The 17785-nt window shown below is 39.2% G+C and overlaps 1 protein-coding gene across 6 annotated transcripts in view; it reads right to left on the bottom strand.

The window, feature by feature from the left end:
- CTNNA2 (catenin alpha 2) overlaps positions 1 to 17785 on the bottom strand; it is a 462766-nt gene that overhangs the window by 101340 nt on the left and 343641 nt on the right. For all 6 annotated transcript variants that reach the window (XM_040064114.2, XM_040064113.2, XM_040064118.2 and 3 more), the window contains one exon: positions 14467 to 14547. In XM_040064114.2, the coding sequence (XP_039920048.1) occupies positions 14467 to 14547 (81 nt within the window). The remainder of the gene's footprint in view (positions 1 to 14466; positions 14548 to 17785) is intronic.

The following is a 17785-nucleotide window of genomic DNA, read 5'->3' as shown; positions in this document are numbered from 1 at the left end:
GTAATGTGGCGTTATAGATCGGGTTATAACAATATGCCCCACGGAATTCTAACAGTAGCTTCAGGATGTTCAAATAAGCAGCTTATTTTCATCAGTGTTAAATATCTTCAGCCTACAACCACATACCAGAAATCAATAAAAAGGACAGCAAGAGCATCAGCTAACCAGCAATTTGGGGGTTGTAAATATACAGCAGAGCCCTTTCTGAATCAAAATGAATGAATGAATGAAATGGATATCTTGTTTCTAATGGTAACTGTGTGCTGTCCTCTGAAGTTCATAATTGCAGCAGCTGAAAAAAAAAAAAAATCTGAATTCTAACTGTCACAGATTTAATAAATACAAAATTAATACATTCTATTTTTCTTCTGCTGTGTTAATCATAGATGTCAGTAGCATATTTCTGGCCCCTCTTGTAAACAGGCATTATAATTTCTTTAGGAATTTGTTATCTGAGTTTTAGGACGCCCTTGCATGGAAGTTGAAAGGTAGAGTTAATGGGTTTTATGTACGCAGGAGACCACAAATTTTACCATCCTTCAGCACAAGCTGTAAAGAACGACTTGACAAAATCATTTGTTAAATGTGACAGCAGTATGAAGGCAAGACTTTCATCCAAGAGCTGAAATGGATACATGACAAGGTAATATTAATGGCACAAGACAAGACATTTAAAAGTACTGGCTCACCATTACCAGTCTATTTGATCCAATTAGGGCTATTCATCAAGGTAAATAACTACTGGAGAAGCAATCTTGTGCGCTCCTGTGCCTACTGCAACAAAGTCCAGTCTAAGTGATGGCTTGTGCACCCAGAGATTTCAGTTTCATGCAGGGGGAGTCAGTTCAGAAGGGAGTGGGAGAAGGCTGTGACTTGACTTGGAATGGTCATAAAGCAAGCAGCAAAAGCCCATCATGTTTTATTCCAAACCCAGCACCAGAGCTTTGCTCATGCACCTGCATTAACAATTGCCTTTGCAATGCCTTAATTTATGCTGTGTTCTGATGTAAATATTATGACACACACTATTATTCATAAGACAATGCTTTAGGTTTCTTTCCCCTCACTGGATTTTTAATTTAGAGATGAATTCAAAGCATGAATTCCACCACGTGAAACTTCATTTATTAGAGGAGGAAGCATGTTAAACTAAGGTCCTGCTTACATTTTTTCAGAGAGAAAACTTTATTAATGTACATAAAGCTAAGAGATTAATAAATTTGCCAGATCAACAGAAAATATAGAAGGAAAACACAGAGACCTGCAAACATTTTTGAAAGCATGAATGGTGCACAGGCAGATTTTATGTCTTTCCAGTTCAGTCAATTTTGTCAGTTTATGGTGCACAGTCAAGTTGGTGTTTTTGATAGCATCATGCTCTACTGTTCTAAGCACTGTTTAGGGCTGTTTTATCATTGTCGGTTCACAGCCATAATTGAGCTCAAAGAGGTTAAATGCCCACCAAAATGATGTTTTCCATGGCTATATAACAATTTTAGAACCAAAATGTCTCAGTGCTACTTACAGTCTAGTAGAGAATTAAATGTCTGATCCTGCCACTGGAAGGTAAAGGCACAGCAGGAGATTAATGACTCCAGCAGATTGTTAAACTTTATAAAGCCTGGCAGTACAGAGCTGCCTGTAACAAAAGTTTACCAAGGAGCACCTTATTCACCATTTTCCATTTAACTGGAGCAACCGAGCTCTAGTTTACACCTCCAGAGTGCTCCCAAACAGGCATTAACTCAATTGAAAGGGATGAAAATAAAGCCTTCTCCACTGCAGTGAAGGTGTGTCACCTCCAATATGCTGTGAAATTGAATTCTGAAGAATAAGGCAGTGACCATTAGGAGCTGCTGCAGTACAGCGCTAAAGAGAAAAGTCTCAGTCAGTTCTGCAGACTGTCACATGAGGATGTGACCAAAGAATGGTAACTTGGGGGATGGGGACAGCAACGCCACCAGTTCTGTCTTGGCAGATTAAACAGCAAAAAGACTAATATTTAGAACATGTATCACACCTAGACACTCAAACTACAGATCTATGGAATGTATTAAAAAAAAAAAAAAAAAAAAAAAAAAAAAAGGTAATATTTGAGCCAAAGATAAGTCAGGAAGAAATGCTGTTACAGAGATAGGCAGTACTTATTAGAATCATGAAATGGCCTGGATCTTAGAGATCATCCAGTTCCAACTCCCTTGCCATGGGCAGGGACACCTTCCACTATCCCAGGGTGCTCCAAACCCTGTCCAACCCGGCCTTGGACACTTCCAGGGATCCAGGGGCAGCCACAGCTTCTCTGGGCACCCTGCGCCAGGGCTCAGCACCCTGACAGGGAAGAATTTCTTCCTAAAAACTAATCTAAACCCGCTCTCTTTTAGTTTGAGCTTCCGGATACATTTTTCCATATATGAGCTTTCCTCTCTCTATAGAGAATCTTCCATAATCAGGAAAAGATTTGGGGTGAATTTGCCAACAGAAAGCAAGTTGAAGTGACAATTTTTGACCAAAACTTTGAAAGAGTATAAGAAACACACACAAAAATATTCCTCCTAGTCACAGGCCACTACAAAGGATTCCCCAAAATGGTTCATGGCCGAAGCATGGAAGAACCCAGTTACCAAGTGCTAAGGTAACTTGGGGGGTTTAAATCAACCCCATTGATTTAAATTTGTTTGCTTGTTTGTTTGTTTGCTGTGTTTTTTTGCTGTTGTTGTTTTTTTGGAGTTTTTTGGGGGTTTTTTTTGTTTTGTTTTGTTTTTTGATTTTTGTTTTTGTTTTGAGGGCCTAAGGTGGGTGATTTATCAATTTTCATGACAGAAAAATTTTATACCTCCTTTTCAAGAAAAAAACCAACATTTTTCAGTGAGAGCAAGCCTCAGGCTTGCTAGCAATATTAGTGCAGTTACATAAAAGCAGAGGAAAAAATGATACTTTTGGGGAAGGATTACCACATACCCCTCAACCATGTGAGGATTATCAGGGCATGAACTCTGTCTTTCATGTCTGGATAGAACAAAAAATACCCAACCCTGATGGCAATGCTGGGATTCTATTAAATTTTTATTATTTCTAAAAATCAAGAATTATACAGGGGATTAACAGGTAGAGGGCAGTACAGAGATTCCCATCAAAAATGTGAGAAAACCAGAAATACTGGTAGGAACTGGGCAGACAGTGAAAAGCATCAGGGAAGTCAAAATAACCCAGAAGTGAAAAGACAGGGATTAACTTTTGCAATCTCTATGACCTGAGAGAGTAGAACTGTGATAAAGTGAATGTGGGAGGATGAAATTGCAGAACGGGAAATTACATGTAGGAACAAAGAAGGGAAAAACTATAGGTTATCCCAGCAGAGAAAAAAAAAAGGGATAAGACTTTGAAAAATAACCTTGTGAAAACTGAAGAGGACTGTAAAGTCTTGAAAATGTCATCAAAACTGCAAATCTAAAGGTTCTGATGTAAAAAAGGTGAGACAAAGAAGAAGGTCATGAGGAAGAATAGAGATAATTGATTAAAAATTTGAAGATTAAACTAAGAACCACAACCCATTGTGTAGCTTCATACACTGTCTCAGGCCCTGTTGAAATGATACTTAAATCAACTAGGGCAGCTTTGGAGCTTTATGGGGTTGTTTAATCAAATACAGTAAATAAATAAATGGAGAAAAAGCTGGTTTGAGGAGATGAAACAGCTATTTGGTCAAGATGGGAAGGAAATTGTCTATGAAAACTCATAACGAAGTTATACTCATTATGAGCAGTCAGATCCAATAAGCCTTACAGGTTTAATACAATAAATGTCACACGTGTCACACTTGTAGTCCCACCCAACCCAACTCCATGAACAGCCTGACACTGGCATAGTAAATATTGTCATCAGCTTCTCCAAGACCTAGAGACTGAGCCCAGTGGAAGCTGGTGACAGCTCTTGGGTAGACCTGTCTGTTGAAGTGCCAGACAATGGCTGAAACAAGACTAAAAATTGATTGTGTGCCGCAAAAATGGATTTCTCATCATCCTGTCCAAGAGTCACTCAAAGTCACCGGCAGATCCTGCCCCATGGACAGAGATGATTGATATCTGATACTATCAATTATCATCCATGCCTTTCAAAGAGCCCTTACAGCAGCCAGATCAGTCTGGATTTTGTTCCTGGGTTTGTTTGGTTGGGGGTTTTGTTGTCTTTTTTTCTTGTTTTGCTTATACTTTGTTTTCTTCTCCTTTGCAGTAATTTTTACACAGTAAGAATTGGAAATAGAACCTTTTGTACCTGGTTGCTTAATTACAATTAGAACATAACATTAAAGATATTTCATGATGCTTAGAAATAGTTAGTGAACAAAATTAATGTCAATTAAGAAACAAATGTAATGCTGAAATCCCATTTGGCAATTAAACTCTATGTACTTTGCCACTGCTCATAAAGCCATTAGGAAGGTGGAATTAGAGAAGTCTTTGGAAAAGGATTATGTTTTCCTCCACATTTATAGTGCTCCCTACCTCATGCTACTGCATTATTGATAACAAACACCAGCATTTGAAGCTGTTGTTATGAATCCAAACTTCTCTACGTTCCTTTAGCTGATGTGACTGTAGGTCATTCTCAAGATGACACTACAGAACAGTGAAAGCTTCTTTATGTAAAACAATTATCAACAGAAATCTCTTGAAATACGTTTCTGGTGGGTTTTTTGTCTTTTTTTTTTGGTCTATTTTGTAGGTATTTTTATTTATAATATAGCAACATTATACACTTCCACTGAGCTTCTCCCACATTTACAATGACTTTTATCAAAAAGATTTTTAAAAACTCCATACTTATTCCTCTGCAGTGATTACAGAGGTAGGCATCTTCTAAACACAAAGATTTGTTGAAATATCAGAGGTTTGATGAGGGCTCATTATTTGAGGAATAATACACAAACTATGTGCAGTAATCTCTTCCAATGCAGTAGAGCTCTCACTGAGTTTTGCCTCCTAATTCTTCTCAAGGCACTTTGAAAGGCCAACCCTCTGCTCATGACTTCAGTTAAAATATATACATATATATATACACATACATATGTATATGTACATATATACATACACACACACACACACACACACACATATATATATATAAAATGAAGTCCCTATTTCAAAAAGCAAAAGCAGCCATGGTTACTACACTGAGGGTTTTCCTGAAAGAAAATAATCCATTGTGTTATGTTACAGATCAAAGTTTCCTTTGTTTGATGAAAATGTTACACACTGCAGCCTTACCCAAACCTACCTGATTTGGGCATGGTTCCCTGAAATATGGCACCATATGTGCATCAGTAAACATTATGTGTAGACTAAATTAAACCAAGCCTTATAATTAGGCAGTAAGGAAATTACTGCAGACCTGAAAGAGTAAATCAGCAATATTAAAGCACTCTCCATTTCCTCTGGAGCACTTCAGAGCACCATAAAAACCTCAATGTCACAGTGATAAAAACCTACAAGTGCATTTTGAGGGAGATAAAGACATGTGCATTCAAAGAAGTTCAAATCAAAACCCTTATTGACTGTAATTCAAGTAACAGTGCATTTTTCCTAATTCTTTAGACTGGATTTTTAAAAATTTTACTAGCCTGAAGTAAATAAATCAGTTATTCTCCCAAATGGGAGCAGACAAAAAGTGTCTGATCAGCATGCCAGGGGCTCACAGCTCTTTCAGACCACATTGGTGACATTCAGAGTGTCCCTGCTCCTGGGGTCATAAATTCAGTGGGAGCTGGAAGAGCAGAGAACTTCATTGAGTGGAGCATCGCTGTCTCTGCCTTCTAAGCCAGTGTCACACCAAACTCCAGCCCAACACCTCTGTACAGCCTGCAAAACCTAGAAAACAACTACAAATCTAGAAAGTAACTCCACACAATGCAGTGCACCCATATTAAATGAATACACGTAGCCCTGGCACAGAAATAAATCTGTATTAGCATTTGATAGACTGCTTTTGGGAAGGCAGCTTCCAGATTTCCATATTCACTGCAGGTAAAAATCAAACCTATTAAGCAACAAGGAAAAGGTGCTGAGTTTCTCACAAGCAAGAGCTGATGCCACAGGTGGCCTTGGGTTCAAAGAGGTTTAGATTAATTTTTGGATGGCTCCCTTTAAAAAATGCCAGCATTTTGTCAAGATGTATTTCCTTGCAACAGAATGGGGCAATCTCAGTAGTAAGAGCGCACTTCCCCTTGCAAACAGCCAGAAACTCTTTGGAAATACAACACAGACTCCTGTGGATCATCTGTTTAAGTGTGACCTTGCTTCAAGTCTGCCTTTGCAAAATAAATCTGACTAAACATTCCTGCAAGACTAAATTCTGAAGTTGCAACCTCCTTGGAAATTTTGCTGCTTCTTCACACTTGCATGAAGCGCTGCATCTTCAGAACACCACATCAACTCTTACAAACTTTCAGTGTTACCTGAGCTCGGGAAGGGCTGTGACCCTTTCATTCTCTGTTTTCTTCCCCTATTTAAATTATACAGTTCTTGAATTAAAAAATAAAGCCCTCTTCAGGATTTATAACCTTACCCACTGCCCTCCTGTTTGCAAGGAAGGGCACATCAGAGAAGGAGAACACACTTCCCCAGCACCCCCAGAAATGCATCCATTGCTGCAGTCTCTACTGGCTCCAGTGGATAGCTGGAAAGTCAAAGGACTCCTCACTCAAATCTGCCTTTAGGGTGCCTAAATTAGAAAGCAGATTGTTCATGATCCGCCATGTACAAAGAGTTTATACAAAACACATCCTTGAAACCCCAAGTCACCCTCCAGAAATGAACTCTCCAGTGACTGTAAGGGAGGCCAAAGGAAAACCACTTCTTTACATCACCACCTGATTTCTATAACTGACATCAGCTGGTGTGAATTTTCAGAGTTCTCTTTCCTCTTCCCCCTGTCCCCTCAGTATGAGTTATTTTATTTCTTTGGGTGTGCTCTTCATTGTTTTTGGGAAGCTGAAAGGGGATTTTTATTTAACATACATTGAGTTTGATTAGAATTGGGTTCACTGTTTTCCACTGAAGATTTTGTTTTACTTTCTGAGTGCTTATGCTTCCCTTGGGCTTATATCTTAATATTCAGATGCTGTGTACCTCGTAATGCTGGTACAACACAGAATACCTCAAGTGAGGCAGCTTCACCTTCAGAAGCAACTTTATTTTCTGAGCTTCAGATTATTCTTCTGAAACTGGACAGTCAGTCTTGCTTGTCCTCACAGAGGATAGTAAAGAGAGGATAAACAAATAAACAAAAAAAGTTTGTTAATCATGATTTAGAGATTTAATTTCTAGGTGGTGCTGGCCCTCCCTACAGCACTTGCAAGTCATCTGGTCTGGGTGTGAGACAGCAGCTTTGCTGCAATAAGATGATGATAAGATTTCCTCTTCTGGAGGATGTCCTACGTTCTCCTCAAAAGATTTCCATTCTGTAAAGAAGCAACCTATGCATATCCTTGAGCAGAGAGATTTAAGCCCACAGACTTAAAACATTATGTAAGTGTCTATCCATAATATAATTGACATTGTATGGGTTAGCTGCAATAAAATCTGTTCCAACAGAGCACATTCTTTCAGTTTTAGGTGTCCCATCAGTCCAATTCCATGAGTTAATATTCATGCTTTTTATTCTGAGAGTCCTTCTAGAGTCCACATCAATTTTTGGCAGGTTTCAAAGTGCTAATTTTATTTTATTTTATTTGATATACCCTAAATAGCATTTATAAACAGCAATATAACTTAATCTACGTGGAAGTGAGTGACACAAAGAGCAAATGGAGACACGCTGCTGCTCAAGGGCTGGAACAGAGGCAGATGATAAATAAGCCTAAGAACATGCTGAGGCCTGGGATCTAGTTTTAACTGGTGTAACCCATATTAAACAAAGGACAGCAAATTTCAAGCCCTTTCAGAGACCTATGAAGTTGATAAAAACTGAGTAAGATCGAGACGTTGTCCCCGAGGTCTTTGTTTTTCTAAATTTGCACGAATAAATTACTCAAGGTATTTGTCTCATCAAACTTTAAGCTTTTTCAAGCTTTAATTGTAGCCTAATACAGCTACTATCAAGGATTTAATGATCATTGTGGGTGCCTTCAGCTCAGGATAATCTGTGACTAAAGGATGATGTGATAACTGTAGATTGAAGGGAGGGATGTTAAGGAATATGGCTGATACCAGGCTGATGAAAATCATGCCCAGAGTCCACCAAGCGTCTTACAAAGGAATTTGCAAGAGCCCATCTTAGCACAGGGGAATGTAAATGACTGATCAAATATACATAAGGGTCATGTGAAAGGATGTACTTACTGCATTATACATAAAGAATTGATTAGAGGTATAAAAAGGGCAAATGTGACCTGGATTTTTTTTGGGTTTTGCAGAGTGTGTGCCTGGTAGAAAGACAGCACAGTCACTATTAATACTAGTTCATGGCCAAACCTGATTCTGAGTACCCCAAAGTGTATTCCCATTCCTAGGACACTGATAGTGGCTACTGGGAAAAGCAGACACTGAAAAGAAGCCATTAATATCCTAACCCATCAAAAACAGAGAAAACTCATCCAAACCAATGCAGAAATCCTGGAAAACCCAATCTTACAGCTTTCAGCCTATACAGGAGCTCTGATCAAATCACCAGTAACAAGGAAAAATCCCAGATACACCTGAAAGCCGTTTGTGGGAAATCATAAAGGAAAACGAGTTCCATGCCACTGTGGAAATCACATAAGGAATTTATTTATGAATAGTAACCTGCTGTGGTTACACAACACCGATGTTACTGCAGTGGCAGATAGTAGAGGAGAACAGAACCATACTCTGGGCTTTACTCTCTGGACTGGCTTTCTGCAGGAATGATGCTCACCAGAGTAAATCTGCCCCCTTTATTATTTTCTTTTTTTTTGTTTTTTAACACATAATAATCAGTTGGCCAATTTTAAAACCATCTGAACAGAGAGAAAAGGTCTTAAGGATGGTAAATTGCTGGAGTTTGATAGGAAGTTGTCTGGGTAAGGAGGAGAGTGACCCAAATCAGTGTCCTATGGAGGGAATTTTGTTATGTGAAGTCGGAAGCTGGCTGGCCAGAGTACCCCCACAGGTGCCAGCCCATTCCTCTCTGGATTTCACCTGGAGTAACAAATGAGCCTCAGATGATGAGGACTTAGCAGGGAGAATGATGAGCAGGGAATGAGAAAATGAGAGGAAACAGGACCTGAGATTATTGCTGTAGAAAGCCCTACATAGACAGTACAATGCTACAGAAAGCAAAATTTAATTAATTCAGCTGTTCACAAGTTTGGTTTTCAGTTCTGTGTCTACACAATATGGATTCCTCAGAGGTTTGTAGGATGCTGTCTGGAAAAGACAATCTGAGAAGAGGACTTTTTTAATAAAAATAAGTGCTGAAGTGGAATGTTTTGCCTCAGACGGTGGTGTGAAGAATTCTTTTTTCCATCCTCAAAATTACCATCTTAGCTACTACCTGTATGTAGCTACTAAGAGGATGTTGATGTTTTTCTGTTTTTTGTGGTACCTGTCCAAAAGGCTGAGCTGGATTTTACCCAACAACACACAAAGGCCACAAAACTATAATCAAGTAGCAAAAAAATGCATTTTGAGACTGCACACCCAAACTTAGATATATAACAATCAGATTAATTTCTATTAGGCATCCATTCCATTAAAATGAAAGCCCAGGATGTCAGCCTAAAAGTGTAGAAGTATTTATCAGAATACAACTGGAAATACAGTTATTTCAGGACTTTCTACTCCACAGTTCCTATTAATATATATGTTTTAATGAAGTTTTGTTGCCTAAAACTGCCAGGAGAAGCAGAAATCCAACATTAGGAAAAACCAGTACTTTTTAATTTTTGCTTTATTCTACTTCCAGATGAAACATGAAAATTTAAAACCTAGCAAAACGCTTTGAAACAAAGGAAAATCTCCCTGGCCATCGTAAAAAATGAGGGTTTAATTTTTGGTATTTATTTATATGCAAATATTTGTATTTGCAATGCTAGCCTAAAAATAAATGAACAACTTTCAAAATGAAAACTGGAAACTTCTGGAAAAAATCCACAATAGACTTTTCAACACTCTCAGGTTCCTTTTTTTTTATAATTATTATATATTTTTAATTTTCAAAATTAAATTTCTGGGTATTTTTTGGAAGTTTTCCATTTTTTAAGAAAATTATCATTTACTGTGGAAATTATTTCATGCAGTATTTCTAAGCAGCTTTAGCAATAACATAAACCTCAGCCTGTAGGAGTTGGATGAATTGTCCCTAACAGCTGTATGAGAGTACAATTTCCAGTATAAACTGAGAATTAGTGGTTTAAAAAAAAATCCTATTTCTTTCCAATTCCTTCCACTTGGGTGCACAGGAAGCCTTGAATGGGCAAAAAAATAAAAAAGAAATAATACAGGCAGGCTGCTGCAATGGCGGCACAGACGGGTGGTATTTAAGGCCAAACAAATGGTTTTGGTTATTCCACCTGGAGTGGAATGAAGCAGCTCAGCTCTCAGCTGGAGCAGGACTGGGGGAATGGCAGCAGGGCAGCAGGTGGGACAGCAGCGGTGGTGACAGCACGGCAGTGACAGCACGGCGGCTCTGCTCACACAGCTCCGGGCCGTGCTGTGCCTCCAGGAGCTGTGACCAAACGCTCTGGCGTGTCCCTCCTGCTCCTCTCTCTTTCAATGTCACCCCAGAGCTGCAACGCTCAAAATGCCTGAAATTTGGGATTACCTGTAGCATTTGAACTCTGGGGCTGGTGTGTCTGTTTCTTCCTATGGAGGAAAAACAAACTAACAAAAGAATTGGCATCAACCAGCACCTGCTGCTGGCCTGGCTTGCTGTGCCACACAGGGAATGATTTCTTTGTTTAGATTTTGGGGTGGTTTTTTTTTGTTTTTTTGGTTTTTTTCTCCAAACTACAGGCTTGCATACCAGCGGGAAAAAGAGATCCCAGATCTTGCCATTTGGCACAATTTTTTATCAGATCCAGCACTTTCTCCAGCTTGTTCAAATTGCAAGGCTGATTCAGCCTGGAGGAGAGAAGGCTTCAAGATCTTCTAGCACCTTCCAGTAACTAAAGGGGCTACAAGAGAGCTGGACTGGGATTCTTGGGAAGGGCATGGAGTGACAGGACAGCAGGAAGGGCTTTCCACTACCAGAGGGCAGGGTTACAGAACAACAGAATTTTTAGGGTTGGAAGGAACCTCTGGAGTTCATCCAGTCCAAGCCCCCTGCCAAGGCAGTGTCACCTGGAGCAGGTGTTAAGTTCTTCCTCATGTTGAGTTGAAACCTGTCCTGTTCCAGTTAATGGCCATTAGTCCTTGTCCTGTCACTGGAAAGAGTCTGGCACCATCCTGTGACCCCTGCCTTGGAAATATTTATATGGATTGATGAGATCCTTCTTATTCCAGACTAAACAAGTCCAATTTTTACAGTATCTCCTCATGAGGGGGATGCTACAGACCCTTAATCATCTTTGTGGCTTCTGCTGGACCTTCTCCAGTACCTCCTTCTTTAAATTGTACTGAGGAGCCAGGGTTAGATTTTAGGAAGAAATTCTTCCCTGTGAGGGTGATGAGGCCCTGGCACAGGGTGCCCAGAGGAGCTGTGGGTGCCCCTGGATCCCTGGAAGTATCCAAGGCCAGGTTGGATGGGGCTTGCAGCACCCTGGGACAGTGGAAGGTGTCCTGCCATGGCAGGGTGTTGGACAGAGATGGGTATTGGGTCCCTTCCAACCCAAACCACCCTGTGATTCCATCAAACTCCAGTAAGGAATGGCTGCAGTAAGCCATGAGCTGGTGAGATGTGTCTGCTTCCAAGAACTTGCTCAGTCTGACTTAGGTTGATGTTCTTACTGGCAGTTTATAGTAAGACATATAATTAGATCTCCATAATAGTTTCTCAGCTCCCAGGAGTGTTTCAATGATGAGTTTAAAAGATGTAATTCCATCAGAATAAGCAATATTGAAGTGACTGTGAATTGTGAGGAGGAATTTTAGCACCACGTGTTCCATCCACAATCGTTTCCCATGTCTGCATGTTATGCAGATAATGAAATTGAATCTCCAAAATAAAGAGCTAAGTGACCTGGGGAGAAAATGAAAAATCAGTCTTAGATGGGTGATTACTGAAGACTTGCAAGGGAGCCTGACTACCAATTGGAAAAAAGAAAAAAAAAAAAAAATCTGTCTGTATCATCTATATCTATATCTATCTCTATATCTATATCTATATTTTTCATCACCAAAATGTCTGTTGTAGGTTATCTAGTTCTATGGTATTGACATTAAACTTCCAAAGTCTGAAAAACAAGCTTTAAGAGGGATTCATTAAAAACAAAAGGCATGATGATGCTCAAAGTTGGTTGTCTCTCCAGTGATTTTGCCCAGAATAGAAAGACTGAAATAGTGGGACTCTGTAATCGCCACTGGAGCTCATTTCCTCTGGATCTTCAGGCCTCTCTCCCCAGTCATTAAACCAAGCCCTCAGTGTCACCCTCAAATTCTGGAATTTAGCAGGGAGTGTCCTGGCATGTCTGGGCAGACACACACAGGCACGGGGCTGATTATATTCATGTGATGAAGCACAACATCGATTATGATTCTGAAGGATCATGATTTACAGTCAGAATGCACATTGTTGAAAGCAGACTCCATCCTCCTCTCTGTTTGTGCAAAACCCAGCACAATTATGATTTAATCTTGATTAGTTTACTAGCAAGTGCCACAATTTAATAAACATTATACCTACGTGATTAACTTTCATAAATATCAGAAACTGTATTAAAATCTCCAAGGAGGAGAATACAATATCTGCGCTTCACTTTACCCACATCCAGAGTTCCAGCCTCTCTGAGGCTGAACATTCCACGGGGCTGAATACACATGAGAAGCACACAGCTTATTAAGAAAGGTGCCATTTTTATATCACGTTTCAGAGTAAATTTGGCTTTAGGGATGAGTAATTCAGGCAACTGCTGAGAGCCTCACACAGAACTAACTCATGTGTTAGTCTGCTACTTCCTTAAAGCAGTGAGAACAGAGGTGGGAGGCAACACATGGTCCCAGCTCCACTGCAGAGCCGAGGATCCCACAAATTTGGAGGTCAGAACTGCAGAGATCTTTCTTCTGTCATTAGCTAAGCAGCAGATGTGGCGCCAGGCTTTACACAGGAGACTCAGTGATTCATATTGTCTCTACATCCACTGCGATGGGGTTGTTATTTGGCAAAATAAGCTCTGAGAAGACGGTCTGCAAACATGTCTGCTGAAGGTTAAGAAGGAGGAGCTGAAATAAACTGAGTTTTAGCAGTGCAGAGTACTGATTTCAAAATGCCTACAGGGGCCACTCTTTCTGAAACTATTGTGCTGTAAATAGGCAGCTGAAGATACATTTAAATCCTTACTTCATTGGGCAGTTTTCTGGATTTGGGATCACTTTCACAGAGACCAGGTGGAATTTTCATTTTTATAATCATTATCATCATTATTACTATTTTTCTTATAATCATTATCATCATTATTATTATTATTTACCTTTAACAGAAAATGCAGAATTGGGGTCATCTCAAAGGGAGAAAAAAGAGGTCAAAAGAGGCAGTCTGTCCTGCCTTAACTTGAAGGTCTAAAGAGAAACAAAAAGATTTTTCCCTTTTGGTTGCCAATCTCCTTTCATTTTTCCATCTCAAGCTTTTCAAATTAACCTTTCTTTCTTATCACAAAACACAACGAAAAATGTAATAGAAGAAAGCCAAAATCTATGGTTTAAACTAGATTTTGCAGTTATTCATAAAATCACGGGACAGTTTGGGTTAGAAGGGGCATTTAAAGGTCATCAGGTTCACCTCCCTGTGCCATGGGCAGGGCCATCCTCCATGAGATCAGGTTGCTCAGACCCATCCAATCTGGCCTTGAGTGTTTACAGGGATGGGGCATCCACCTCTCTGGCAAAATTGTTATTTATTATGACTTTCTGTATCTTCACAGGATCTTTATTTAATACATTTCCTCGGAAGTTCTCTTTGAACATAATTCTACTCTTATAATTTTTCTTTTTCATATTCTGCTCATCTTTCCTATTACTCCAGTGAGGGTATTCAAATCAAACACAAATAAGCACATATGCCAGTGTTTTTATGACTGGGGCTTTTGGGCTGCCAAGGCAGGGAAGGTCTGGACAATCTGCCTCCCCTCCCACATGGAAAGACCATTGGGGGTTACACTTGGAATAGATTTCTTTCTCCCTTTTTTTTTTGTCTCAGGAAATGCTGCTCCGTTGCTTACTGTCATGTGCAATGTAAGGCCGTATCTAAATGAGGACACCAATTCTTTATACTTCCACATGTGGCAGAATCAGTCTGAAACTGGAAAGAAACTATTTCCTTGGAAAATCAAGAAGAATTAGCAAAAGCACAGCTCACCTGTCTCCGAAGGTCTCGTGTTTTCTTGGTCATCTTGTCAATGGCAATGTTGAGTGGGTCTCCCTTCTCCTTCCTTCCAGTCTGTTAAAAACCAAAAATTACAGAGTTAGAGAAAAAATCCTTCAGGTAATATAAACTTAAAAAAAAAAAAAAAATAGTAGGGATATATCAAAGGAAATTTTTGCAACTTTTTTGTTTGCTACCGTCAAGTTGTTACTTCCAAAGTAATATTTTTAACGTGTTTATGTGCAGGAGGCACAAAAGATTATTTTAAAACAATCCTAAAGCGATAAGAACAAAGATTAAGGTGACTCACCGGAGAGTTCAGAACTTTTCCACCAATAAATTATGTGCATATATTACAGCTAATACTCCAAAAAATCTGGCAAGACCTTTCACTATAAAATGATTATTAAGAGTTTCTAATCTCCATCCTGCCAAGCACTGGGAGTGTTAAACATGATAATAAGCAGCAACACAGCTTGAGGACAGAAGGAAAATGGTCCCTACGCCTGTAACAGGAATCGTATTGGCAGACATTAGGTTCGGTATAAAGAAGAATTCCACTTAAAACACTTTCCTGCAGGAAGTCTCAAAGCAAAACTCCTCACGAAGATTAAAAAGGGGGGAAAAAGCCTTTTGTGGCTCATAACCAATGGGGGAAAAATACAGTTTTTAGGTTCAATGGCACAAAAAGCATTAAGTGACTTTGTTAGCTTTATTACCTTTCTCTTAAAACTACTCTAAAGATTTGTCACATCTCTTGCACATTGAACTCTGTTTGAGAGCTTTTCATCAAGAATCAAAATGATCTTCCATTCTTCCTGGCAATACTCTTTCCTTCCCAAGGCTGTTTTCAAATGCTCCTATTTAGACTTGTTCCTTGCATATGATTAAGAGAGATTTTCTCTCTCCAGCTGAGTCTAATAGCACACATTTCTGGGAGCTATTGAGAAGTCACTTTTGGGGTGGGATGGGGATTAAAGACACCCTTTCAATGATATCCTCTCACACATACAGCACAGTTATCAGCCCTACATTGGCAAGAGGCCTCTGTTCCAGTCTTTGCTTCAGGCATTCATTCCTGCCTGTAATTCTAATTATGACACGAGGCCACAGCTTTTATGATCATTTAGAAATCTGTAAAACCCATCCCTTTTTTTTTCTTTAATATAGAAATTCAAACATAATATCAAGTGCCACCAGAATTTAATACAAAACATAAATTTACCTCTTAGCTTTCTAAAAAGGATCCATTACAAATTCTGGAGTTAATCACGCAAATTGACACCAGAAAACAAAGAGAGAAAGCATTTGCTATCACACAAGAGGAGGCATCTGTGTCACCCGCTGATATTTTTATCTCACTTTTCTTGCGTTCATCCTTTGACTGAGTTCTGGTCCCCAGCTGAAGAACCGTGTCTCTTTAGCCTGAGCAATGTCAGCACAGGCTTTTGGTTTTAGATGTCCCAAATTCAGTCCCTGGTATTTTGTTCAAGACAGCAGCTGTCATATCTGCACACAATCAAGCCTGTTTTTCAAGCTGAAATTTCACAATAAAGCTGAGGCAGGGAAGTTTGGTTCGGGAAGTCTCTCCTGACTGTTGGAATGGCACAGCAGGGACTGCCAGATGAGCCAGTCTCAGCCAGGTTCTCGTTAGTTAGAATACAGACTTATATTCTAAGAAAACGTAGAAAACAAGAAAATTACTCCAGCTGTGTGCTGTGCAGTTGCTGAACCAAGTTTCTTTGGTAACATTCATGTTTTGGGATGCTTTATTTTCCCAGTCAAATAATTCAATTTATCTTATATTCTTTAAATTCTTCTCTTCCTTCTCATTGTTTAAGCTTTAATGGACTGGCTTAGAAAGATCCATAACCACAGAAGATATGTTAAGACTTTTTTTTAGGGCAAAGATAACCTTCATTTGTCACTTTTTCTTTCCTTATTTTTATTAAAATCAGGGAATAATTTGCTAAACAGTCCAAAATTCCCATGGGTATTAACAGAATGTGAATAATCAAAGAGCAAACACCAAGACACTTAAGACTACATAGAGATGGTATTTTACAGCTCTCAAATAAAACAAGTGGTTCACCATTCCTCTTCACTGATCTCATGCAGGGCAGATATATTTTGTATTCACCACCAACATGGTGAGGTCAAGCAATTAATGCTTGGCATCCACTTTGGGGGTCAGAAAGTTGTCCTTGAGCGGGAACTTGGGAATCCTTCCAGGTTAGTCAGCTACAGGATACAGTAACACTAAATAAATTAAGCATTTGAGAACCTGCACCATTTAGAGGACAAGGCTCCTGGGCATTGGGGGGGAAAAAAAAAAAAAAAAACAACAAAAACAACAAAAACAACAACAAAAAAAAACCCACAAAAACAAAAACAAAACAAAACAAAACAAAAAAAAAAAAAAAAAAAAAAAAAAAAAAAAAAAAAAAACAACAACACCATGAGAAATAGGAGAAATTTTGTGATTGACCTCGAAGGTTGTAATTTAGGTTCCTAATCTGGGTGTTTTGTATATCTCATAGGTGGAAACTCTCACTGAGAGCAGGCCCATGGCAGCCTAAAATCCAGTACCCCTCCTAAGCCTCCCTTCAAATCTATCTGGTAACTTTTTGTCTCCAGTTTTAAATAAACAGTGTTTATATAAACAGTGGCCTTTAAGGTACATCCTATTGTGAACTATGAAACAACTGGCAGCCCTTCTGTGACCCTTAGGCCACACAACACAAACTGTCAATATCCATCTGGCTGGTCCCTTGCCCCTCCAAATCAGAGCAAAGCCTGTTCTACATTGCTGTGTGCAATTGCCCAAATCCTGCCTCCATGCTGCCTGAGATGCTAAATGGGATGTGCTGGAGAACTAAATCAAATCAAGAGATCCAACTGAACTCTCTCAACGGCAGTATTTTATTAACTCACACAAATCCGGATGAAGTCTCCCATTCTGCACCATTTTTACTTATCCAGAAATTTTTAAGTGTCCTTCACCTGTTACTTATAAAATGGCTACTGCCTTTTAGTCTGTATAAAAGCCCCCTTCTTCACTGTATGATTTCAAAGAAATTTGTTTAGTAAATCACATTACTGAAAAATAACTAGCATGGCATGTGATGCTACATAGCTTCAGGCAGGTCTGTCAAACACCATCTGCTCTGTGCTGAAAATATAAGTTTATTAAAGTTTATTTATTTAAGTCCTTAAATACTCTTATTTTATTGTTGCTCTGTGATAAATTTTTGGCCTTCATTCCTAGAAGGGATGGAAAGGAATTTATTTATTTCCTGAAAAAACGAAAAAG

The sequence above is a fragment of the Hirundo rustica genome, chromosome 5 (assembly GCF_015227805.2).
Source record: "Hirundo rustica isolate bHirRus1 chromosome 5, bHirRus1.pri.v3, whole genome shotgun sequence".
NCBI lineage: Eukaryota > Metazoa > Chordata > Aves > Passeriformes > Hirundinidae > Hirundo > Hirundo rustica.
Note: the sequence above shows the minus strand (reverse complement) of the source record. Positions and strands in the feature narration are given on the sequence as shown.